Source organism: Chelon labrosus (genome assembly GCF_963514085.1).
Source record: "Chelon labrosus genome assembly, chromosome: 17".
Classification (NCBI taxonomy): Eukaryota; Metazoa; Chordata; class Actinopteri; order Mugiliformes; family Mugilidae; genus Chelon; species Chelon labrosus.
This window is the reverse complement of record NC_140350.1, coordinates 22,950,945-22,977,479: the sequence shown is the minus strand read 5'-3', so window position 1 is coordinate 22,977,479 and position 26,535 is coordinate 22,950,945. Positions and strand designations below refer to the sequence as shown.

The following is a 26,535-nucleotide window of genomic DNA, read 5'->3' as shown; positions in this document are numbered from 1 at the left end:
AGACACTGTCCGGTCTTCCGTCTTTTTCTTCCATCTTTCTCCCCTTTTATTTTCTATTTAGCAGCATGCATTTCAATGTACAGACCAAACTGCAAAAGAATAAACCATGTCAGTTAAAAGAAAATGTTTTAAAAAGTCCACATCCCTTGAATTTTTCTCTGTCGTCACCTTTCAGCTTGTTAAATTCAAAGCTGCTGTAAAAACTGCAGAGAACTTGCTGCATTTCTTCAGTAAACACAGGTTATTGAAATTATATATATTTTAAACATGAGTTTTTATGTTTCAAAACAAATAGCTGAAATATCAAGACTTCCCAAACAAAATTTGGGCTTTAAATGCACTTCATTTGTGTATTTAAAACCAAAACTAAGCAGCAGGTTGTACACAGTGTGAGTTTTTAGACCAAACATGTCCATCTCATTATGTATTATATCACATTTGGGATATAAAGAAAATCTTTTACAAATTATTCAGTAAGAATCAACTCTCAACCATGACACGATGAAGTGTCTGAGATGACTGGTGAGAACGTTACACATTAATGAGTCAAATCCATCAGAGGATAAGACACTGAATGTCGCAAATTAAGATTAATAAAAGAAAATAAATTCACACCGTTAAAACTCCTGCTTCAGTTTTTAGCGAAACTCGAAGGCTAGAGTCGACCATTAATATCAGCTCAGTATCTACAGCATAGACATGTGCATCAGAAGGAAATGTGACACGTGCAAGTCAGAATAATCTGCATGTAAACTGTTTAACAAAGAGAATCCCTCCGTCTGCCTGAAGATTTTTCTTCTTTATGAAAGGAGATAGAATATGTGTTTTATCTGCACATTTGAAAAGTTTCTCTGTAGGTTTTATTTTTTCAACAAATTTTTCAAGGACTAAAAGGACTCTATAAAATATTTTCTCCTTGTAGAGAAATTGTACTGAGAGCATACGTCTAGTTCCAGTGTAGCTGCTTCTTGTAATCAAACAGGCTGCGTTAAATATGGATTATTAAAAACAAGACAAGGCCTAATTGTACTCCATATATGTCAAATCAGTCGGGTTGTTGTACAATTATTGTTGTAACTTTACGGAAATGGAAAATAAAACATCAGAAATGTACAGACATTGGCCAGGAAAGTAAAAAGTTTCCCTGGTATGACGGATTGCATTGAGAGTTTTGAAAATGTGAAGTGAACCAAGGTCTTTGTGGCGTCTTAATTTGTCCAAAAATCTCGGTTAGTCAGCTGTTATTCTCTGTCTGTATAAAGCACAAGGGATTTTTTTTTTTTATCCATCTTTAAAGTTTGGTTTATACTCCTGCACCGGATCTACACTAAGTCCATGCTGTTGTTAGTATCGTTAAGACAGATTTACGGCTGCAGGTCACTCTGAACCTTACGCCGTAACCAAGGACAACCACAGGTGTGATTGGTGCTCCTTCACGTCTCTCAGCAGCCAGAAAATTCTCCAACCCTTCTGCCTCCTACTACGACGTCCTCTCTCTTTACTGAGCTGCAGTGATTTCTGTAAAATTAAACTCTTGATCAGGTATAAATGCTTTCATGGCATAGGCTCTGTAAAGGCAGTGTTAAATACGGATTACTAAAAACAAAAACAAAGCCTACAACAATGAAGTTTAAACACTGAACAAAAGCTGGTTTTCCTGAAATCGGTGCAACGCAGACGAGAGAGAGAAGACGTCCGGGTGGATGGTTTGTAGGAGACAGAAGGACGGAAAATATTCCATGTATTTTGGAGCAATTACATCATATGTATAGTTAGTTTAATTTCTGGGGAGGTGCATGTTAGGGGTTGCACCGACTAGTCGACTTTACTGCTGTGCCGTGACGCTTTAAGCAGGAAGTCGACTAGTCGCGGATCACGTGACAGTAACAACATGGACGCCTCCATGAAGACAGGTGAGGAGTCCAGTGGGTCGTTGCAGCAAACTAGCAGCGGTACTACTGCAATGCATCTGAAAAGACATCTGCTAACGCCAACAGAGGAACGGTCCAAATCCTCTGGACAGTAGTCAGTTAACAACTTCACCTGTGGTAACTGAGGAGGATGCAAAGCAACAACTTGTTGCTGAATTTCATTGTCTAAAGTTGTTAGACCTTTAGCTGCTAAACATGAAAAAGACTTCCGAGGTATACCACTATTGACGGTGCAGATTTATAGGGTTAGGGTAAATATATCTGCAGCGCTCAATATTGATAAGCTTGTGTGTTTGTGTTCAGTTCCGTTGTGTTCTATTAGTTCATATTGTTGCTGTGGTTATGGAGCGTGTGTTTTGTCCTTGATGTCAGTGAATGCACCACACGAGAGACGGGAGTTGTGGTGGAGCCGAGAGCGAGAGCCGCACATTAGAAGTGTCAGACTGACGGTGTTCATGGTGTTGATGTGGTCTATAAAACAAACAGTAGCTCGCGTTCAAGTTTCAGTTACTTTACAGAAAAGCCTCCGTAGCTTCTTTTGTGTGAGACGCTATGTATTCAGGTCAAGAATGTAGATTTCATTACTTTCTATTGTGTTTTTATGGGTGACGTCATCGACTAGTCGACTCAACTTTCTCCACGTATGAGTCGAGTTTAAAAAATCCAAAGTTGTTCAACCCCGAGTGCATAACGGGCTCTGGTGTAGATCTGAAGTCGAAGCGTAAATCTAGCTTAAGAGAACAGGCTGCTGCAGAGAAAATAAGAAATATTTTCAGAACGTTTCTCCTGGAAAAAAAGAGAAAAATCTGGCACACAGATGTCTGTATGAAAAGCTGCAAACATAATTTAGTGAAATTAACACCTTGCACCTTGTGAACGTCAGTTTTGGAAAGACAACTCAAGGAGGGACGACGATCTAACAAGCACAGCTGCAACACCTCCACAATGATCCATTAAATGACGGATCCAATCAAACGCAGACATCCTCAAAGAGAGAAAGAGAAAGAGAGAGAGAGAGAGAGAGAGAGAGCACAGACCCCGACACTTTAAAGTTATTTAATCCAAATCAATTAGTAGCTTCACAGATAAACAGAACTCCTCGTAGTGATGAATGAACCGTTTCATTACACTGCAGATGTGAAAATCAGTTTTGAGTCAAGAGAGGAAAAACGTTTGCAAAGAATTCACTCCTTAGTCGTGGGGATAAAGGGGCGGCCCGCTGTGCTCATTGGTTATAATTTAAAAGCTGCCCGCTATATTTTAAATTCATCTCCAGGGTTACATTGAGAAAGTCAGTTCAAAACAAAAAAAAAAGAAGTAAATTAAGCGCCCGTGTACGGTTTTTAATTATGACACCTGGTTTCTTAACCTGAAATGAGCTGGACTAACTAGTGTTTAACTCCAACTGGTTTCTAAGATCAAGAGCTGAAAAGCAGACGTTACATCTGCAGCTTTAAAACAAAAGGTTTCCGTCACAAAACACAAAACAAAAGAAATGGAGGGTATTGCTCGCATGTTCCTTCTTCCTTTTCTCTCTTAATTTTTTTTTTTTATCCCAGTTAAATAAATGTGCAAGTACTTTCCATCCTTCATTGTCCATTTGTCATACGGCGCTCGTGATCAGAGCGGTGAGGAAAAAATGTCGCAGGAAAAAAAACAAACAAGCAAACACGGGAAGGAAAAAGAGGCGAGTGGAACAAGGAAGCGATTATCAACCGCTCTGAGAACAGAAGGAGGAAAAAACAAAAACAAAACTGTGCATCCAATGGTTTTCTATTCACCTGGAAAGAGAAGTTGCAGATGAAAAGTGCTTCAGAAGACGACAAACCTTTTTTTTTGGTTGAGCTAATACAGACAAGTCGTATCTACAGTAGAAACAAGACACAGACAGACCCACAGGGAGACGGACGTCCACTCCCTCCCGTCCACAGTCACACATTTACTTATTTACATTTCTTTTTTTCTTTTTCTTTTTTAGTAGTGTTCTTCTTCATTATTCTATCCATGGTGTGTTCAAAGACTTTTACTGTACACAAAAGGCCATGAGCTCCTCAGGCCGTGTCTGTCCTCGTCCCTCCCAACTCTTCCGTGGTGGTTATGGGGGAGGAGGAGGAGGAGGAAGAGGAGGAGGGAGAGGAAGGGAAGAAGAAGAATAATGTTACTGGGCCAGTGATGGAGGAAGAGGGGAATGAAACCGAAGGCAGTCTTCATTCAGTTGTATCATGTCTCTGGAAGCTGGTTGATGTCAGTCAAGTTGGTGTCGTTGAGGATTACTTTGATTCGATCCAAGGAGTCCGCCTGTCGTATTCGCTCCAGCTGCACCTGGAGACAAGGACGGACATGGATTCATTTATTTATTTAAGATAATCTGACGCAAAGAGCTGAGAGAACACGTTGTGTAATAGATAATGAAAGTCAGAGAGATGTAGCGGTGACGGCATAAAAAATAAACCTTTGCAGACACGAGGTGGCTGATGTTGAACTAACGGCACAAACAGAGTTCCCAAGAGAAAACGTCGTACACGACTTTGGTTCCTGCCGCTAGATTCAACGACTTTGAACATCTCTTCACACACACACACACACACACTACAACCGCTGCCGATTTACTGACGGCACAAGTTTATTTAACTCCAACACGGTAACATTTGCTTTGTTTAAAAGATTCGTGTTCCCTCGAGCCGAGCCAGGTCGTGACAGGTGGGAAATACACAAAGAAACGGTTACCTCGGCAACCAGAGCCTAGAACGTCAACCAGAGGCCGACGGAGACGAACGACATGTGGACGGGGCTTTGGTTCTGCCTCGTGGACCAAACCAGCACCTCTAGTTAAAAACAATATATATATTGTTTTTAAATAACTACTTATTGAAGATTTAATGTTTGAAGTTTAGGTCTGAATCTTCTCAGCGTGTTTCAGATACAGTGACATCTAAGAACCTGCAGTCTTTTATGTTTTATTACATTATTTTATTCAAGTCACAAAACTTATTGAGTGTATGTGCTCTCATCTATTTTTACTGACTGAAATATCTATTTATCTATAGTATGTGACCGCTTAGATTTTTTTCACCTTAATAAAAAAAAAACCTTTAGACATGACTTATTGTGACGCCTGATAGTTTTGTAAATGGTTGTAAACAGTTGTACAAAAATGCCTGATGCATTACCTACATTTTAATCAAAATAGTTGTAAATAAGTTTGTTGTTTGCAAAATTTTTTACATAAACGTTTCAAGTTTACAGTTTAGATTTGCATTCAAAGTTATAAAAATGGTTCGTTAAACATGTTTGTGGTTTTCACAGTGAAAAATCTAAATTCTTCCAACTCAGATTTTACGTTTTTAGTTTGGTTTTAGGTTCAATGTGTTAATACAGTATGTCAAACTGAAAAACTAAAATAAAGTCACACATGTGAGGTTGTGCTGAAAAGAATGAGACCACACAAGGCAAGGTAAACTGTTTAAGATGAAATATAAAGGTAAAACCAAAAGTAGTCAAAAACGGCCAGTTCTACTATAGAATGTCAAAGTAAAAAACTGATGTCAACACAGTAATGTAATAAAATAATTAAAAATATAACTGTCGAATAAATAAGATAAATCTGCTGCTTAATTAAACAGTTGTCTTATTTTGCCAAATCTTTATCACAAAATCCTGATCATGTCACAGAAACCCATAAAATATAAATTATAAACTCATTACCCACAAAGTAATGCCAATTCATTAAAAATAAAATAAAATGTCAAATAACTGATTGCATCGCAGATAGTGATATAAACAAACAGCTCATGTAAATCATGATTACCTCGTACAGTTTAATATAGTTTTCACACAATGAGGTCTGCAAACATGCGACTCCAGACTTCAGGTATGAACGGGGGACAGATGCATTTTAAATCGACACCAGATTAAATCCCAGCACACCTCTTTCAAACAACTCGTCTTCTCTGGCTGAAATGTAGACGTTGTTGGTCGGAAATAGGTGACTCACGCCGAAGTCGTAACTAATAAATGTTGAGCAACTGTGCCATCTGATGAATCTGCTGCTCATTTAAACTATTAACAGAATCATCTTATATCAGAAAATATTTTAAAATCCTAAAGTTGTCTTATTTTGTCGAATCAGCATCCTAAAATGCAGATTTATTCAGTTTAATATCATATAATCTTCAGCTATAATGAGTTGTGCGGTTGACTGCTGGTTGTAAAAACAGCCTGAGTCAGCGGACCCTGAGTCATGTCTGTCAGGGACAAGTCAGCACTATTGTATCTGGTCTGATAACTGGAGCAGCTGGATCCAGAGCTCTCTGACGGACCACGGACTGGACAGACAGTGGATCTGATTGTGAGTGGAGCCGTGAGATGACAGCTGTCACCGTTTGTCGTGATATTTTGCACTCGTCTGCTAACCGAAGACACTGTAGGGGCTTGGTTTATAACCCTGCAACTGATCTACGAGAGACGACACCGGTGCCCTGCACCATTGTGAGCATTTGTACTGTCATTACGCATCTAGTCTAGTGTCTAGTCTAGTCATCCGGGTCATGGCATCTCCAAAAAACAAGCTTCTTCATTTCTAGTGGACTAGAGGGTAGCTGGGATTTAAATAGGAACATCTGTGAAAATCAAAACGGTCCGTTAACGACCAGATACTCACCTGTAGTCAGAGGAATCTTGTTTGATCCTGTTTTTACCTTCTCAAATGAATGCTACTCTAACGACCCGTTAACGTCCAGAGACTCCAGACTCAAGGTGTGAACGGGGGACAGATGTGTTTTAAATCTCAGTACTCCTCTTTCAAACAACCCGTCTTCTCTGGCTAAAATGTAAACGTTGTTGTTGCCCTCGGAGAAGAGAGTTGGGAAATACGTGACTCGCGCCGAAGTCTGACCTAATAAATGTTGAGCAACAGTTCATTTTACTGCAAGAGGTAAAAGTGAAGACGTCTGAGTGGATGTGTAGGAGGATGAAGGAGCTAGAATTATTTGTGCTTGTCTGCTTCTTTATACAGAAGGTTTTTCGACGATTTCTCTTAGAAAAAAGCAAAAGTCTTGCACACAGACGTTTGGATGAAGAGTTGCAAACATAATTTAGTAAAATCTAAACCTACTGCAACACGAACAAGGTGTAAATGTCAGTTTTGCCTCCTGCAAACTCGTCTACTCGGACGTCTGCTCGCTTTTCTGTTGCAGTGATTTCAGTAAAAGTTACTGGTTCCAGCTCCAACAGGAGTCTCTCAGTTTGAACTTCACGGAGAAACAGTGCAACACTATTATTTTAGAGGTTATTAGAGAACAATGCCCACATCGAATGGCTTAGGCTTTGCACAGACCAGTAGTAGCTGGAGTATAACCAGGGTTGAAGGGTGTAAACCACAGATTCAAATAGTTTCAGTATTCACAGACAGTGTATACCAACACAACTCCATATAAATTAGAACAAAACCTACTGAGAAAGTGGGTGAGTAGAGGTAAACAACGTCCTCTATTTATGTCAAACTTGTCTGCATCAATGATATCTCGTTTATCATTTAAACCTCCTGCTCACCTGAAGCGTCTGAGACAGTTTGACAAAGTCCTTCTGGACCTGCTCACTGACGTCCAGCTCCGTCTGCAGCCGCTGGGCTTTGTCTCTCTCGTCGAAGACCTGACTCTCTAGTGCACTCTACAGAAGACACACACACATATTTGTTCAGAAAGGTTAAACTGAGACGTACGTTTACAACAGAAATCCTGCAGATGAATATTTTATAATGACACATCAGCTGAAGACATCCAACGTGATAATAAGCAAACACACATTAAGGCACATTATGGTTGAAATCTGAGCCGCTCGGTGGATTAGCTGTATAAACTGGTCGGTCCTGACGAGCAGACAGTAACACCCTGTGATATGATGATGTTTTGGATCCGTCTCATGCGTGGTGCAGATTAATGAGCGTGTCAAACACAAACCTTTGTAGCAGTGAGCTCTTTGAGCTGACGCTCCAGGCTGATCCTCAGGCCCTGGATGCTCTCCAGTGTCTCAGTCTTCTCTGATAGACTTCTCTCCATCTACACAAATGAGGTGACGGATAGATGAATAATTATAACCAACACGTTCGGCTTAGAAAAGAGGGAAAGGAGGAGGAAGAGTTGCAATTAGAGACGCAAGTCGAGGCAGCTCAAAGTGAGCGTTTGCAGCGGTAAAATAAAAAAATATTAAAGATGGTTTAATTAATGTTTGGCCATGATAAACACATTACTGAAGGAAATATCCGCTTCTTTAGCTGCCTGGACCTTATTTCTGGCATAAAATACGATCGTTTACTCACCCATATAACTTTGGTGTCATTTGGAGTCGTTTGGAAGATATTTCGATCCGCGTATGTCCATATAGTGGGAGTGAATGGGGCACCCAAACGCAGTCTCTAAATAACACATTATCTGCCGCGAAACTTGTTCATTTCACCAATATTTTGTTATGATATGCTAGTGCTATTCCACTTTGAGTCCAGAGTTATCTATTCATGGACGTTTGTTGTTCTTCTGCCTCCGCATTCTCCTTTCAACGACCTCCTCATCCGTATGCTAAGCAATTGCCCCAGTCACTCCCACTATATGGATATACGCGGATCTAAATATCATCCGAACGACTCCAAATGACACCAAAGTTATATGGGTGAGTAAACGATCGTATTTTATGCCAGAAATAAGGTCCAGGTTGTAAAAAAAAAAAACGGTAATTCCCCTTTAATGCTCCAGTTTCATCTCATGCAGCTAATCGCTAACTTTACTCTCTTATGTTAGATATCTATCTAGGAGATCAATGCCACTAATGTTGAACGACGTTGGTACGACAGCTAGAAGAATCCATTCAACAGCAAGCTAACTAGACATTTGTTTTTTTGTTTGTTTAACTCGACTAGCAATACCAGTAGTCACCACTAGATGGCTAGCATTTATCAGCTGACCCTTGGTCGTCCTTCTGATTGGTGCCGACCACCAGCCAGAGGAATCCTACCTTCTGTCAAGGCCTGACCTCCTATTCACCTGTTGCTAGGTTCGCTAACAACAGCAATTTAGTTAGCACTGAATCTCGTAATTACCACGGAAACTCTAAATTTGTCAAAAACGTACAATCGACAGGTGTGAGTTTAGGGAAGAAAATAAAAACTGAAAGCTTTACATCAGCACAGTTGGCTGCATAATGGTTGTTTGTCTATCCTAGCAACAGAAACACAGGAAGTCGCGATCTGTGGTTTGTGTTCAGATTGTCTGCCATCTTATTTTAAGTGTCTGGAAGTGTGAAATCTGAGTTGTATATAAAATGTCATGATCTAATTGCATCTCTGCGGATTCACCTCTACAAATGACCTCTTTTTACATTACGGTCACTTGATCCGAATATTGATTAGTGCAGCTTCAATAATCCGGATTAAGTAGCACGACCTTCATCGACCACACTCGGGTCTTTTCTGAGGACTAAATGCTTGAATGCAATGCAAAATTTTAAAAATATCTAGAAGCTGGATGCTCTTCCTCGCCAACATGTTTCACAGAAGAACGTACCTGTTCCTTCTCGGCTTTTATCCGCTCCAGCTCCGTCTTCAGACTGGAGAAAGACGCTGTGGAAAAGAAGACATCATTAGAGGATCACACGGCGCTCATCTGAATTTCAAAGCCCAGATATTCTCTCTGGAGTTTTTTACGTTGTCCCTCGACGGTTATGAATAATCCAACAAAGCTGCTTTTGCTGGGAAATGCTCTGAGTGTTTGGCTCGTAATAAAACACACAGTAAGATCTGCGCAAAAAGCCCCGGAAAGCGAATGGACTGAGAAACCAGTGCTGAGCTGAAAGCATTTAATGACCACAGTGGCTTATTAGTCGGTTTAAAAGACAAGAGAACTGGTATCAAAGTCACCAATCAGGTGGGAATGCATGTATTTAATTATAAAAATAAACTTTTAGTAATCTACATGTGTTTTCCAGTATCATTTCTAAAAAAAAAAAAAAAAAAAGGATATATCAAGTGTATTTCAGTTTAAAGACCACAGAGATTATAAAGACGTAACCCTTGACTGTCTTAACTTCTCACAGGATCAACAGTTCATTACAATGTACTGAAAATGCAGTAAGAAGAGTGTAACCGTGGTGCTGCCCTGGTTTAAAATCGCTCAAAACAAAACAACTAAAACATAAATGAATTGGACACCAAATCTCTCGTCAAGCCTCCCAACAGGTGAGTGTAGTTCTTTCAGCAATTAACAGTGAACTTAGGATGTTTTGTGAGTGCAAAAGGCATCAAATCTCACACACACACACACACACACACAAACACACATGCGCATACTGTTTTACTAAGGTAATAACAGGGAGGGGTTATGATTCATTAAGATCTGTGTCCAACGAATCCCTTTCATTCAGAATATTTCAGTCAGATGCAAAAGAGCAACAAGAGTCAACGTTAATACCTAAATAATTATTTATCATCCAAATCAAAGCATACACTCAACGTTATACTGCATTTTGTGAATCAGTGGCCTGTAGCAACCATAGACTGTAAATAAAGATAGACTTTGGAACTGCTCCTCAAAAGTGAAGCCAAAGCAAGTAGAGCTCCCCCTGGTGGCTGGCCTGCAGTATAGGTCATAAGCTCCACCCCCTCCATGTTAGTGGATGCAAAGCAAAATTTTGGGCCAAACTAAAACACTGAAATACACGTCAAATAAATTCTTTTCAAGGATGGTTTGTGTACAGTTGTACAGTTCTGACAGTCCAGTGTGTAATCCAACATTTCCTTGTAACTGGTGGAGGTAGAGCAGAGCGTAGTATTAATTAAACGGAAAATAGAGTGAGTCTGGAGGAAGTGTGGGCGGGGCATCAATATCATGGCTCCACCCTTGGACCGCACTGATCAGACTCTGGCTCCAAGCTCGCAACGGTGGCTCCGCCCGTATCCCCGGGAAAGTAGCATCAGTTTGGCCAATGAGAGGAAGTGGAGACGCATTGTTCATATTTATATACAGTCTATGGACGCAACGACACTACGTTGCTGCGCCATTTCCTACTGGCCATTGAGCTGAGAAGGGATTTACAAAGAAGAAGGAACACTATTTCTGTTCTGGCATCAATGAGTCTTCATCTCTCTGTTGGGAACTGAACTGCTCCTGCAAAGATACGCCGGCAAAATCAAATTGCCTGTGGAGTTTTTGGACATTCCCTGTCCCCTAGAGATTCATTAAGGCTTTTCTTATCATTTTTTTTTCTTATTTATTCTCCTAGGTCTGTCAAAAGTTCAAAGTAGCAGGGAGACGGTGGCTTCCTGTGTTCTCCACTACAGGAAAGCGTTGGTCTACCTCCGTAACCCTCTCTGTAAAATGGCGCTATCTAGAAGAAACCTCTCTCTTCGTTTAAATGCAGCGTTCAGTGTTTGTTGCTGTTTCGGGATTCTTCTTCTTATTATTATTATTATTATAAGCCCATCTTGAAAGCACTACACATTTGCATATTTATTAACTAAGGCATCTTAATTCCCGCGCAAACCAACCACCCACAAAGATCTGAGAGAATCCTGATTCAATAAGCAGATTCAGATTTAGATTTGATCAAACGCTGGTGAACTTAGCCGCCCTTAGCTGCTAAACAGCGTTACTTATCATGTTTAAATGTACACGTATGTGGAAGAGGACAACACACGATGAGGTGAACAATCTAATAGCTGTTAAAAAAAAACACGTGAGGGAAAGCTCTACATTGTAAGCTCACTACAGTATTAGTCTGAGCGCTACGCCGTTAAGACACACACACAAATATGCAGGCAGTTAAAAGTTTTTGCCATACCTTCCAAGATGTCTGAATGAAAGTGATCAATGGAGGAAAAAGAAACAGAAGAGAGTTGTGCAGAAATGAGAAATGTCCTGACTTGACACCCACAGAGACTATTTTGATGAAGTTCCCAAATGAACGATCGGTTATGAAGATGATGTTTCTGCTACAGGTGATCAGAGATGGGTCAGTGATCTTTCTGGACGGCTCTACACGTCCACCCGAGCCTCACCTATTTCCTCCTTGTAGCCCTCGATCTCCAGCTGCAGCGTGTCCTCCAGGTTTTCCTTCAGACACTGCTCCGCCTGGATCTGCTCCTTCAGAAACAGGATCTCGGCCTTCAGCTTCTCCTCCATGTGATCGGCGGACGTCCGTAACGCCACCATGTCCTCGCGCAACCGCACCACCAGGCATTGTAGCTCCTGGAGGAGAAGGAGTATGAGGAGGATAAGAAGGAGGAGGAGGAGGAGTATGAGGAGGATAAGAAGGAGGAGGAGGAGGAGTAGGAGGAGAAGGAGAAGAAGGAGGAGGAGGAGGAGAAGGAGAAGAAGGAGGAGGAGGAGGATGAGAAGAAGGAGGAGGAGGATGAAAAGAAGGAGAAGGAGGAGGATGAGAAGAAGGAGGAGGAGGAGGATGAGAAGAAGAAGAAGGAGGAGGAGGAGAAGAAGAAGGAGGATAAGAAGAAGGAGGAGGAGGAGAAGAAGAAGGAGGAGGAGGAGGAGGAGGAGGAGGAGGAGGAGGAGGAGGAGGAGGAGGATAAGAAGGAGGAGGAGGAGGATAAGAAGAAGAAGAAGGAGGATGAGAAGGAGAAGGAGGAGGAGGAGGAGGAGGATGAGAAGAAGAAGGAGGAGGAGGAGGATGAGAAGAAGAAGGAGGAGGAGGAAGATAAGAAGAAGGAGGAGGAGGAGGAGGATAAGAAGAAGGAGGAGGAGGAGGAGGATAAGAAGAAGAAGGAGGAGGAGGATAAGAAGAAGAAGGAGGAGGAGGAGGAGGATAAGAAGAAGGAGGATAAGAAGGAGGAATAGGAGGAGGAGGAGGAGAAGGAGAAGGAGAAGGAGGAGGAGGAGGAGGATAAGAAGGAGGAAGAAGAAGAACAAGAAGAACAAGAACAAGAAGAACAAGGAGGAGGAGGAGGAGGAGGAGACGAAGAAGAAAACGAAGAAGACGAAGGAGAAGGAGGAGGAGGAGGAGAAGAAGGAGAAGAAGAAGAAGATGATCAGACGACATTAAGCTCTGATTATACTCCGGCAAATATCTTCAGGGGCATAATCTAATCGTTTAGATGGGGCTCTGTGTGGTAACGAACAAAAGAGTAGCAGCGAAGTCGTAGTCATGCACGCCATCGAAGCGAGACTGATCTTTTGTTGTTGTTTATTTTAGGTCTACCATAAACCAAAACCACGTGCACGTAGCATCAAAGGAGGACGTCAGACTCACAGAAGATCCCAGACGTACTGATTAAGGTCTCTTCTGATGCTTCAACTTAAAATCTGAGCACACTAACTATTAAAAAGCTGCAAGGAAGTGTCAGTGAAACCCAGTTAGCTTGTAACTCCAGTGTAAATAGATTTAAAAGATTTGCACACCTGCAAAATCATTTTTCACTGCTATAAACTCTTATTTGGCTTCTGATAAGCCTTTTGTTTTTACAGGCTTTCAGTTCAAACGCTTTACTAAATTCAGATTGCAAACTTTTAACAATAAAACTCGTACATTTTAAAAAGTGTATTTTTCTATATATGTGTGAGCAACTAAAGCAAATACCTGCAGATGATTTACTGTCAACTTGAATTTGTTTAGGTGCAGCGGCTTCCCGTTTTCACTGTTAACAGCTTTTTAGTGATTTTATTGGACAGTTGAGGCGGCGCTAGACAGGAAGCCGAGCCGATGAGTGAGGGGACAGATTCCCCCCATGGGCCTGGGAGTCAAAGCGGGGACTCGGCTGATGTGGCATGTGCTCTAACCAGCATCAGGTCGCTGCCTGTTAATGTCTTCTGACTGGATGAGCGACAGATGTTTCTCATTAAAGAGGTTTTTTTTTTACAAGGTAAGACATTCCTTCTGTTTTAACGACGCACGTTTTGAGACGAGCGGCTACTAGGACTTGACACTCGGATACGTTAAAGTAAGAATGGATCTGTCTGGCGGCGAATAAACTTCAAATACAACGATTTAACTCTCCATCAGATCTCTATCGTATCAACACGACTGCTGGTATCTTGATACCAGTGCAGGGAATGACTAATATAACCAGAGGAGGCGTTGGTCACGCAGATCAGATTTAAATGAGCATGTGTGTGGTTTATTTAACCACCAATAAGTTGAAAATGTGACAGTGCTGCTCCACCTCCACTAAAATATGAGCCCACTCTCTTTTTTATTTATCGGCTAAAGGGAGCAGTGTGGGAGGAGCACAGCACAAGGTTGTAAAACATATTTTTATACATTTATAACAGATATTTTTGCCTCGTCAGATAGCTCAAAATGTGCAGCGCTGCCATTAATCGCTGCATATGAGCTGGTGGAGGCACAGAGACGTTAATTAGCTGGCCACTTCACTGCAGAGATCATTTACTGGATCCCGGTGTCTGCAGCACGACTCGGGGACACCAAAGCTCATGCTGTGATACAAGCTGAATTTAATGTCTGACACAGGTCCTGCCTGATGCACACGATTTGCATAAATCAAGGTGAAACCCTGTGTAAATGTGGGGACTGTTCATTAAATGAGAAGATGTACCAGGCGGCGGTTTCCCAAACATAAATCTGACACCGTTGCCACGAGCTGGACCCCTGTAGGTGCAGCTCAGCATGTTGAATCGATGGCGGAGCAAGTTAAGAGAATCAAAAGAGGGACGAAAAGTTTAAAGAGCAATTATTTTCACAACAACACGATGATCAATAATTAATAAACTGCAGACTAATATGATTCAGGAGCTCTGGTTTGTAGCTGCTCCTAGCTCTTAGCTAATTGTTGTTTTTTTTCCATTTTGAATGATTTATACAGACTACTGCCACCTGCTGGTATGAAGAGTTATTTTCTTTCACACAGTCTGTGAAGGTTCTCAGTCATCCAGGTTGTGGTATATCCAAAAAGCTTTTAAAACAAACAAAAAAAAGGCAACAGGACTTGTAGAGTTTCTTGAGAAGACGTTTCATCTGAGTAGCTCCGTCAGTTCTAGGGGGCTGGTGGGAAAATTGAGGTTTAAACAGGAAACTCTGTGGGTAACCCATCAGAAACTTGACTCACTCGTCTCTGTTAACAACCATAGCCTGGTGCAGCTAATTTCCATTAACGGTTAGATACTTACCTGACGTTGAGGGGCGGGGGGGGGGGGACTGTTTGTCCCTGTCCTCTTTCACTATGAATGGTTCTCTAACGACCCTTTGTCAGTCAGAGTCTCCAGTCTCAAGGTGAAACTTCTCGGGGACAGAAGTCAAAACTGTATTGTAAATTGACGGCAGATTAAACTTCAGTAATTTTCTATCTGTTAATGGAAATTAGCTGCACCAGTTTCTAGTTTTGAAGAGACGAGTGAAGCAAGTTTCTGATGGGTTAGCCACAGAGTTTCCTGTTTTAACCTCAAACTTCCCACCAGTCCCTTAGAACTGCAGAAGATACTCAGATGAAACGTCTTCTCAAAAAACTTTTTAGATTCCTTTCACACAGGCACAGGAAGTAAGCACCAGCTGACTGTTGTCTGTAGTCGTCAAGTTCACCTTTTTGGTCCGGACACGGGAGACGTGAGGCCTCAGTTTATCTCAGTCTAGTAACACGCCATTCGGATTTCAGAATGGGACGTGTTTTAACCGACAAAGACAACAAAATAAAGCCTAAACTACTTCAAAGTCAATTCCTTCCAGCGCCGTTTTACAGATCGATTTTGTTAAATGACGTGATTTAAGCTTCTCGTACTTGCACCATGTTGGGCATCTGGAAATCCTCCTGCTGCTGTAGTTCCACGTGCAGCCTGTGTTTTCCCTGCAGGCTCTCGTTGTCCCTCTGTAGTCGACTTAGCTCGTCTGCCACCTGCTCTCTCGACTTCACCAGCACCACCTGAAACAAACAAACAAACAAACAAACATCATATAGGACCGGCAAGTGTCGTTACTTTACAGCAGAATTTATAACAGAATAAAAACTTCTTTAGATCAAAGACACACAAAGCAAAAGAAACGTCTCCCTTCCCTGGAAGAAGAGTTTGTCTGCAAAGACTTTCAAGTCGTAGCTGACGCACGGTCGCTGATATAGTTTGCTGCAACAGCATTAATTACTGAAGACGTGTCTTTCCATGTCCTGCTTTTCCTCTGCAACAATGATGTTGAGAGGAGAAATCTGTTTATGTGTTTGGTTGAAGAAGAGGAGCAACTTTTGGACATATTTAATTTAATCTTAGAAGAACAAACGGTGCGGCTGTTCCACAAAGACGACCATCCACGCGTGAAAACATGATTCATCCGACCAGGACGCCTCCTTCTGTGTCTGCTTGGTCGAGTTCTGATGCAGGAGCTTTCATCAGTGGACATAAGTGAGCTAGAAGACCCTGACTGGTCTGCAGCTACACAGCCTCAAGCTAAAATAATCCGTTGTGTGTTCTGACACCTTTCTACGATTAGAAACTGCAGTTTGAGCTATAGTGCATCAATCTTCATGATCTTTTTTACATCAGGGACCCGTGCGCTGCAGCTCTGTTTTGGCTGCGAGCGAGCGAGCGAGCGAGCGAGCGACAGCAAATAACAAACCGATGTGTGAGATTCGCAGCCGTGACTCCGTGGCAAACGCTGTGAACCGGAGCTCCAGACGCAGCTGGAAGGAAAGAGGCGGCGCAGCAGGGCTGACAAATGGAACGCGCTGCTCACCATCTGCTCCTGCGTGTTCCTCTTAGCGTCACTGAAGGCTTGCTGTAGTGTGCTGAGCAGCGTCTCCGACTCCTGGACTCTCTGCACGAGGGCAGACACCTAAAAAATATAAACACACATCAGTAAGACAAGAGAAAGTCTTCTTTAAGCGATAAGATATACAATCAAAGCGTTTTCTGGTTTAAGTGGCTTGATATGTGCTACACCACAGCCTGTCTGATGTGACCATGAAAGCATTTCCCTTTCTGAGCTGCTCGTCCACTCACACCGTAGTTTTTTTTATCGTCAGCTCTAGAAAACAGCAGCAAACCGAAGGTAAAAGTGTGCAGAGACAGAATGTGGTGATCTGGTTTGGAGGCAGGCCTGCACACTGAACTGCACACAGGAGCAAGGCTGAACGAGATAAAATCCATTATCGCACATTATCCCGTTAGCCGGCTATTACCAGCGATTGTCGGCTCCTCTCGTTCCGCTTTAAAAGCAGGCTCGCTGACAGCGATACCGTCGGTTTACTGACAAAGCAGAGTGAGAATGAACGTTTTTCTTATTCCCTTACATGACGTCTATTTATAGGTGTAAAGCACAGATGGTTGGACGTGTTGGATCTCGAGCAGCTACCTGTGTTTTCAATCCAAAATACAGGATGTTTGTGTTGGGAATCACGGTTATCTGCACACTACAAGAAATAAAACATGAATAACACTAAATGTACACACTACAAAAAAATATCTGACCAAGAATATGTGTTTACATGCCCCCTAACATTAATCAGTAGAGAAATACAACAGAATAAGATGGCCAAGATGTTTTCATATTTTTAATTTGGGCTGGGTTTAAAAATAAAAATAAATTAATTAATTAATTTTCCCAATTTGAAAGATTTTTTGTAATTTTTACTTATTTATTTATTTATTTTAAATAAAATCTCATCTTGCGAGAAGATCAGTCCACGTGGAGACGGGACATCCAGACCACGACAGAAGCTAAATCTTTGAGAGTCGGACCTGAAAGCTGACTGGATTTAAAAAGACGACAGAGAAGATGTGAAACCAGAGGGATGCAGGAAATGCCTTTATAAATCTATAAATCATCTATAAAACCAATGGCAACATTAGTCTGAATTGTTTAGAAACTGAAATATCTCTAAATTAATTTATAATGAATCGAATTGGTGCTCCAGCTTCCTCCCACCATCCAAAGACATGCTGGTTAGGTTCGTTGGTGATTCTAAATTGGCCGTAGGTGTGAGTGTCTCTCTGTGTTAGCCCTGTGATAGACTGGAGACCTGTCCAGGGTGGACCCCACCTCTAGACCAATGACAGCTGGGACAGTTTCCAAATCGAAACTAATCGGAAAAATTAGTAGCGACAACCAGCACTACGTTACTGTCCACATGGATTCCAGCTTCGTTCATCTTTTTCTAAACACTTGTTTCAACATCTATCACTGATGCCTCACAGCAAGAAGGTTCTGGGTTCTAATCCATCATAGGCCGACTGGTTCCTTTCTTTCTGTGTGTAGTTTGCATGTTCTCCCTGTGTCTGCGTGGGTTCTCTCCAGGTTCTCCAGCTTCCTCCCACCGTCCAAAGACATGCTGGTTAGGTTCATTGGTGATTCTAAATTGGCCGTAGGTGTGAGTGTGAATGGTTGTCTGTCTCTCTGTGTTAGACTGTCCTGCAGAGGACAAGCCGTTACAGAAACGCTCCCTACGTGGAGCAAACATGCTCAGAGAGAACAGATTTATTCCAACCAGAGAGAAACCAGCACATCAAGTGTTTACATGGATATAAGGAGATCAGATTTTCTAGTATTTACATCACCGCTCTCAGTCTGATCTGGAGCAGCCTGACATACACACTCTGTTTGCTGCACATAAATATTAACAAAGCCATAATCGTTGTGTCCGAACCTTAGTGGCCGTTTCCTCGTTGCCCGCTTTGACCGACTCCTCCAAAGTCTGTTTCTCAGTCATCGTCCTCTCCAGCTGATCGTTGGCCTGACGCAGCATCACCTGCAGCTTCTTCACCTGGGACGAGAACAGTAGCTTAATAAAACACAGAGGCACCGCTGGGTTGTTTGTTCTCAAAAGGAGATCCTGCCCGTTAAAAGGTAATCGAGTGACGTCAAAGACGCAAACCTGATCTCGTGTCTCGGCCTCCTGTCCTTGAATCGCCTGCAGCTGCTTCTCGTAGTTGGAGCACATGTCGCAGCGTCGGCCGAGCTTCCTGCCGGCGTTTTTCACCTGGTGACAGAACAAAGAGAAAACCATTTAACTACTTAACAATTTAATAAATGCAGCAGGAAGCTAAGTAAATATGTCAAGGATTGATTACAACTAAAACCTGAAAACTACCTGCAGGATCTCTGTTTTATTTATTTATTTTTTTAGCGTGTGTGCACTGGCGTGGTCGTAAAGTCAAGAATATTTTATAATGGAACAAATAAGTCTCATATTAGCCTGCAGCAAGCCGTCGTGCACTGAATATAAATTGCTTGATCGTCTCTTCACCTGCAGCTCGAACTTCCAAATTACTTTAACTTTCTTGCTAAAATGACAGCCGACACAGAGCAGAGCGGCGTGACCGACTCCACGCGGGGTCGAAGTGTCGAGCGCTGAAGATTGATTTCAGAACATGCTCCGGTTCCTCCGACTACCAAAATAAGGCACCAAAATGGCTGCATGTGATGGATTTTTTCTTCCCTGAGTCAGAAAGCCCATTAAGATTCGGTGAACCATATACAGGCGGTCAAACGTTGACAGAGAACGGCTCAGAAACAACACTGTAAAAAAAAAGGATGTGCTCAAAGAAATGATTTTCCTAAAATATGAGGAATAAAATCAGAAAATCAGAAGATCTTTAACCCTCTATATCCAGTCTTAACGACTAAACGCTTGGTCAGAAATAAAACCGTCTGGTCTCTACTTTATGTTCCGAGTCATGAGAGCGTCCATGGACACATTGATAAATCTTAAATACTAATTCAGCATAGTTTTAACAGAGATAATGTGCTAAAACGTAAAAACTTAAACCAGTACATCCTCCAAAAAAGCACAACGACCTCAGCAGCTCCTGACAACTTTGACTCATCACGCTGCCGCTAAAGAAACTTCACTGACGGTGAGAAATCCTGGAAGAAGGGAGTAATAATCTTTAAAGTTACAGCAGAATCTTCAACCCTTCATGGCGCTGTAAAATAAAATCCAAGACAACAAGCTGAAACAACGACAACGGGACTCGTAGAGTTTCTTGAAGGCATTTCATTCAAGTGGCTTCTTCAGGTCCAAAACTCTGGTGAGGAGGAGTTGGGGTTAAAATCTTTGAACATCTGTGGGTGTTACCCTACTGTTCCTCGATAAATAATACTTTAGCAACCCATTAATGTCTGGAGACGTCAGTCGAAAGGTGTGAACAGTGATGAAACTTTGTAAAGACAGTTGATATCCATGTTAATCCATCTAATTGGACGTAGATGCTTTTGAAAGCCATCCAACAGTCTATTAAACCCTATCCACACTAGTGTTTCAGATATGAAGAAGCTACTCGGATGAAACGTCTTCAAGAAACTTAACCGTCTTTGTTTTAGCTTGTTCTTTTGAATAGCTCACGACCTGGACGACAGTTAAGTCTCCTGTCACAGTGCTAAATCCCTAAAGCTGCTCTCAGAAAGCCTCGGTGATGCACCTCTTGCTGCAGCAGGTTCCACTCGCTGTCGCTGACGAGCCGGTAGCCCACAGGCGGCAGGTAAGCGGTGTCGGGGGCGTGCGAGATGCTGGACAGCAGCGACGCCGTCTCCTCCTGCTCGGGCGTCATGGCTTTGATCGCCTTCTCCTGGTCTTTAGTCAGCAGGAAGTGACTCGCCGTCAGCTTGATCGAGCTGATGGATGACGTCTCGCCAAAGCTACTGTCCGTCACGCTGCAGTCGGCGCCCACCAGGGGCCCAAAGTCCGACTCGTCCAAGTTGCTGGCCGACTTGGCTTTGTGGTTGTGTCCGCCGAGGCCCTGCTGGGCCGACAGCGACGAGCCGAGGCTGTCCGTCGACTGGACTCTCCGAAGGTTTTCCTTGTAGGGGTCAGCGAGGCCGTCTAAGGAGTGCAGAGAGCCGTGGGCGCTGAGGTTGCCGTGGGGCTGAGGAGTTAAAAGCAAACAAAGAAAGCTGAGCCAACACCTTACGTCTTTAATCATCTTTTAAGTTGTGCAAAGTGCAGTAAAAGGCACGAGTGGCTCAAAAACACTACGGGGGACTTATTTTATGAATGGATATCAGTTTTGTCTCGTGCAAACACAAAAGCATGCATCCTATAAATCCTTCGAGGGCAGATTAACCGGCCCTAACGACTCCCTAAAACCGAGCATTAAATGACGATCAAGTTCAGACAAACAACAAAATGTTTGACATTAAAATTCAGCTTTAAGTCAAACTCCAAATCCATAGAATTACGACAAAATCATAGCAGTAGTAATACGTCAAATGAACTCGGCTGAAATTGCACATTTGTATGAAAGATGAAGACATAAATTTTAGAGCTGTTCTTAGTTTAAGGCTGCTAGAAACACAACACACAAGGACGAGAGTGAAGGTGAAGATCCCATTACTCAAAGAGAATATAATATGACGCAGTAATGGACTCTCTCCGAGGGGACGTGTCAAATTACACCGCGCTCTTACCTCCTCGACGCTCAGTCCCGGGAACAAGTCATCCAACGGCTCCGTGTTGTCGGCTTCGTCCTCCTCCTGCAGGTCCTTCACTTGACTCAGCCGCTCCTTTTCGTCCTCCTCCTTGGACGGGAGAGAATCAAATCCCGTCAGCTCGGGCAACTTTACAAAACACAACGAGGCGTTTGCGCTCTTGTCGCCGCGCGTACCTGGTCTTTCTTCTTCATCTCCTCCACCTGGCGCAGCTGCTCCGACGACAGCACGCTCTCTATCCTCTGCATGTCCCTCATGAGGAGGCGCTGGGATTCCAGGAACTGGTCGTTGGCTCGCTGCCACGTGTGCTTCAGCTGGTTGTGCTGCTGCCGCTCCAACTCCAGCTTGTGACAAACTGAGAGACAGAGACAGGCCGATTATTAGTATTTTAGAGCAGGGGCCTCCTGTGATACCTTTAGTTTCATGAGACACTCAAAAGTGTAAGACATTACCTTCGTGAAGCTCCCTCCGTAGTTTCTCCGCATCCTCCTGCAGCACCGACTTCTGAGTGTTCAGCACGGCCACGTACATCTCCAGGTCCGTGCGGCACGACTTCTCGGCCTCCAGAACGTGATTGAGCTCCTTGACCTGCGAAAAGAAGAACTACTAGAGTTTATTTGACTGTTAAACTTTAAAAATGTGGAGCAGAAACAGGAGCAGACTGTTGGGTCTTTGCAATAATATTTGTTTTAGCTTTTTTTTTTTAGCCACGTAAGGAGTCGTCATCTGGATCCAGTGTTATTCACTGAAATACTGTTCAGTGTTTTAGTAAAAAAGTATTATTTGGTCATGACATTATCTCAAGGTGCAAGCCACAAATTAAGGGATTCATAATTAATTTATAAAGTTTATAAAAGAAGAAATGAGGAGTACGTATAAAAACACTCTGGGGTCATTTTTTCCGTTGAATAAACCGATCTTGACGCCGCATCTGATCACATTTGAGTCCAGTAATCATTCTCCTTTTATATCTGCTTTGATTTCCACTGGGGTAGTCAATAGATTAAAATGTTTTATTGTGATTAATCGGACTATTTCCACAGTTAATGCACTTTTGACGGGGTTATTTTTCAAGCTTGTGTTACTCTTATTCAGTGTTTTTCCAACCTTTCTTGAGCCACGGTACAAATGAAACTCTGTAGCCTATATTAATAACAATATAAAGTCATTGGTCTTGAAAAGAAATCAAATAAACACAAAGAAAAAAGTCTTATATACGTACATACGCATCAGGGGTCACGTTAACCGACGCGTTATCTTCCGTCATTGACCGTTTTTTAAAAATGTGACGGAAAAATCTGAAGGCCATCCGTCATTTTGACAGATTGCAATTCACACCCCTGACCACTTGGTGGCGAGTGACCTTATTAATTGGCTCTTGTCTCTCATCGCAGTTTGCGTTCCAAACATCGCGGAACTTTTGTCGGTGCACGATTTCCTGATACACCGATTACACTGATGCACACGTCAGAGCTCGGCTAACATTGACTGTAGTCGGCTAAACATAGACCATAGACATATATACAATATATATGTCTATATATACATATATATTGTATATATGTCTATCTCTATGCAGCTAACGGCTACCAAAATGGAATTTGCATACCACCGAAGCACTTCAACCCTACGGTACCATCTAAGAGCTGTTTACGCTAGCAGTCCTGTTCCGAGCACGGACAAGACGTGTCGGCAGCCGAAACTTTTGTTGTTGTTGTTGTTTTTGTTGCCATTTAAAGTCAATACTGTTCTGAAAAAAGTACTTAAAGTTAATTAAACTTTAATAAAAAATTAAATGCTGTTGAATATGTCTTTATTATCATTTTAAAAAATTAAATTGACGGGTAAAAATAAGATTATGACGGGATTTTTATGACCCCGTCAGTCAAAATGACGGACAACGAAAAAGTCTAGCGCAACCTCTGATACACAGACAGATATATATATACACAGACACTTGACAATGTTATATTATTTGCAGGTAATAATTAATTCGTTTTCAAAAAATGTTTTTTTAATACCAATTAGGTGAAATTGGGTAATTTCCCACGGCACACCTGATGATCTCTCACGCGGCACAGTGGTTGACAAACACTGCTCTTATCAACATCACGGCTCCGCTGCGTTCGACAGTAAACGCACATAAACATTGGTCTCGTCGTGAGAACCATCTTGTAGGAGTTTGAAGCTGAACTTGTCTTTATCCATTTCTGCATGCTTTCTTTTTGACGACGTATTACTGCCCCTCCACAGGTTAAAATCATTTACTTTAACCGCACTTCAGACTCCGCTTGCTTTCCACACCTTAACTGCTACTTCAATCCCTTCCCGATTTCCCCCAAACTAGGGTTTGGACTGAGGTCGTAACAACAAAAAAAGGTGTGTGTTAATCGTACATTTTAAAAACCAATCCCTGAGGGAAACAGTTAGCTTTTTAGATGCTAAATATTTAAACGCGGAGTTCGTGTTCGAGTCTGAGCAAAACTAAACAAAGTCTGAGATACTTGCTGGTCAACCTGCGCTTGGTCAGCTGGTTTGTTTGTGGCTAAAGTTTAAAATATAAAAACATTTGCAAAACAAGTGCAAAGTTACGGCGTGACCCAATGAATCCGCAAAATACATATTAATGGGAGACAGACGCGGCTAAAACTACAACATCAATAAAAAGCCGCTGTAAGATTCTTAAGAGGAAACACTGAGCTGTGTGATAACCATCTCACCACGACGCCAAAACCCCGTTATCTGAGAAACAGCTGTCAACGTTTCACTCAGACATGTGTATTAGACCTCTATCCGGCCTAATACACATATTTTGACGCACTTGTGCAGAGAAAAATGAAAGTATTAAGTAACAACATGTCTTACATACACGTAATATTATTCTGTAATACTTAAAAGTCTTTTATACTGAAAGAAGCAGAAAATATAATATTAGTTCCTCCTCCTGTATCTTTGCAAAAGATACCGTGCATGTGGAAATGCTCGAGGCCGCCTGCTTATAATGAATAATTTCAAATTCAGTTTAATCAGTAAGAGCGGCTGCCACATCATCCCCAGTTAACTTCAATGATTTAAGACCGATTTGCACAGGACTAGTTTTACCCGGGGAGCTCTAGTAATCTGTAATAATTGCGGAGGTTGTCTGAGATCTTATCCCGCCGCGCAGATCGGCCATGACGGTAATTTGTAAAGTAAAAATTACAGAATGACCCACCACATTCCTCCTTCCTAACCTTATTTATTTATTTAGTGTTGTTTGAGTCACAGCCTCTTGTCAAGACTCAAGAAAGATGCGCTAGAATAAAAATCAAAGTCTGGACAGATGTTAGGGTGCAAACCTTCGAGGCCTCCAGCTCCTTCACCCTCTCCTCGGCCGAGTTCAGCTTGGCCTTCAGGGCTGCGATCTCGTGCTCCATGGGCATCACCACTGAACGCAGCTTCTCTGCATCCTCCTGGGCCTTTAAAGGGTTTCATACGCCTCCATTAGACACGTATAGGCAACATTACAGACGCTGCATTTTGGTCTGAAAACATCTACATCCAAACAAAAGAGATTTGTCTTTAAGTATGTGTTTAAAACATAAAAATTAGATTACTGAGTCAGTTTTATGGAGTTGTTTCAGTTTGATGGTCAAACTCAGTGAAGTAGTGAAGTAACTACTGTAGAAGATATGGATTAAGACCTGGCTTTGAGTCTTTGTCACTTTCCATCTGAGGAAAACTTGTTTGGGTGCTTATTCTTAGCTACGAAAACGGTTGAATTTATTTACGACAACTGAAACATGAAGTTTTAGCCTGTGAAATTCAGTATTGGTCAACACCTACTAAGCGGTCCAGCTGGCTCAAGCATCTGGTACATTGTGAACTCTTGGCAATCGTCTTGTTTTGTTTTATTTTATTTTTGGAGATAAGAAAACAGAAACTTGAGATTCCATGAGAGCACAAGACACGAGCTCTCCAGCTTCATATACGAGATTTAACATAAAAAAAAAAAGCAGGCCTACTTTCTTCATTTCATCCTCCAGGTTCTCCTCCTCCTGACCCTCGGTGAGCCGGCGTCTCAGGTCGCCCATTTCCCGCTCCATTGCCTCGCGGTACTGGTTCCACTGGGCTCGCTCCTGCTCCAGACGCTGGTGGAACTGGACCTCGTACTCGCACACCGTGTCTGCAGTAAAACATAACGAGAGAGAGAGAGAGAGAGCATGTCTCTTTGTCTCTTTAAAAGAACAACAAAGGTTGACTGTGATGTCGCCCGTGCCTGCACCGAAATATTCCACTTGGACAAACACATCACAAGAAAAAGCTGGCACAAGACATGCTGGTTAGGTTCATTGGTGATTCTAAATTGGCCGTAAGTGTGAGTGTCTCTCTGTGTTAGCCCTGTGATAGACTGGAGACCTGTCCAGGGTGGACCCCACCTCTCGCCCCAATGACAGCTGGGACAGGCTCCAGCCTGCCCCCCACTCTGACCCTTCACAGGACAAGCGGTTACAGAAAATGAAGTAATAATTGCTTGTAGACTCGAGTTTTGAAATGTGATGTTGGTTGTGTTGCAACTGAACGCACCACGAAGACCACAGCCAACGAGAAGCTGCCGCACATCTTCTCCGTCTTCGTGAAAGGAAATAACTCCTCGTAACCAGCAGAGATAGAAGACGGAGGACAAAACCGGACAACCGTAGGGTCCAATCTGGCCCGCAGGATGAATTTGGGAAAACTATATTAAAGACTTTAACTGCTATTCCTAATTTATCCACTAGGGGTTGCACCGTTTTTAGTTGTTGAGTTGCGGACGTAACACAACACGGAGACCCACAACTACACAGCAGACGGCAGCAATGAACAGACTGCTCATTAAATGTAAGTCTGTGAAGGTTCTCAGTCATCCAGGTCGTAGTACATCCAAAAAAGGTTCCAAAAAGGTGGCGGGAAGTCCCCTACAACCGAAGAAGCTACTCGGATGAGTGGTGAGACGTCTTCTCAGGGAAAAAAAAAAAGTCCAGCTGCCTTTTTTGAACCTTTTTTGGACATTAAATGTAAGCAGTCACGTTGGCGCGCCACGGCACTGACAATTATCCTTATAATCAATGAATCTGACAAATTTTAGCTTATTAATTGTCATAAAACAGTCTTTAAAATGCTTGTTTCATGCAAACAGTTCTAAATCACGTGAATAATTTACACAAATGTTGATGAAAGGCAAGAAAGAAACAAGAAACGTTTACTTTTAAGAGTCTAAATCAAT

At 42.3% G+C, this 26,535-nt stretch overlaps 1 protein-coding gene across 2 annotated transcripts in view; it reads right to left on the bottom strand.

Annotated features, from left to right (window-relative positions):
* Positions 1-3,259: 3,259 nt before the first annotated feature.
* rabep1 (rabaptin, RAB GTPase binding effector protein 1) overlaps positions 3,260-26,535 on the bottom strand; it is a 28,043-nt gene continuing 4,767 nt past the window's right edge. Inside the window, exons 4-18 of one of the 2 annotated variants that reach the window (XM_084565230.1) lie at positions 25,295-25,455; positions 24,629-24,748; positions 21,743-21,893; positions 21,467-21,645; positions 21,270-21,380; positions 20,285-20,728; positions 18,739-18,843; positions 18,511-18,627; positions 16,602-16,700; positions 15,658-15,798; positions 11,974-12,163; positions 9,485-9,540; positions 7,889-7,987; positions 7,482-7,598; positions 3,260-4,253 (exon numbers count right to left, since the gene is read on the bottom strand). In XM_084565230.1, coding sequence (XP_084421356.1) covers positions 4,152-4,253; positions 7,482-7,598; positions 7,889-7,987; positions 9,485-9,540; positions 11,974-12,163; positions 15,658-15,798; positions 16,602-16,700; positions 18,511-18,627; positions 18,739-18,843; positions 20,285-20,728; positions 21,270-21,380; positions 21,467-21,645; positions 21,743-21,893; positions 24,629-24,748; positions 25,295-25,455 — 2,192 coding nt within the window. In that variant the 3' untranslated portion in view covers positions 3,260-4,151. The remainder of the gene's footprint in view (positions 4,254-7,481; positions 7,599-7,888; positions 7,988-9,484; positions 9,541-11,973; positions 12,164-15,657; positions 15,799-16,601; positions 16,701-18,510; positions 18,628-18,738; positions 18,844-20,284; positions 20,729-21,269; positions 21,381-21,466; positions 21,646-21,742; positions 21,894-24,628; positions 24,749-25,294; positions 25,456-26,535) is intronic. The other variant, XM_084565231.1, reaches the window with a different exon arrangement.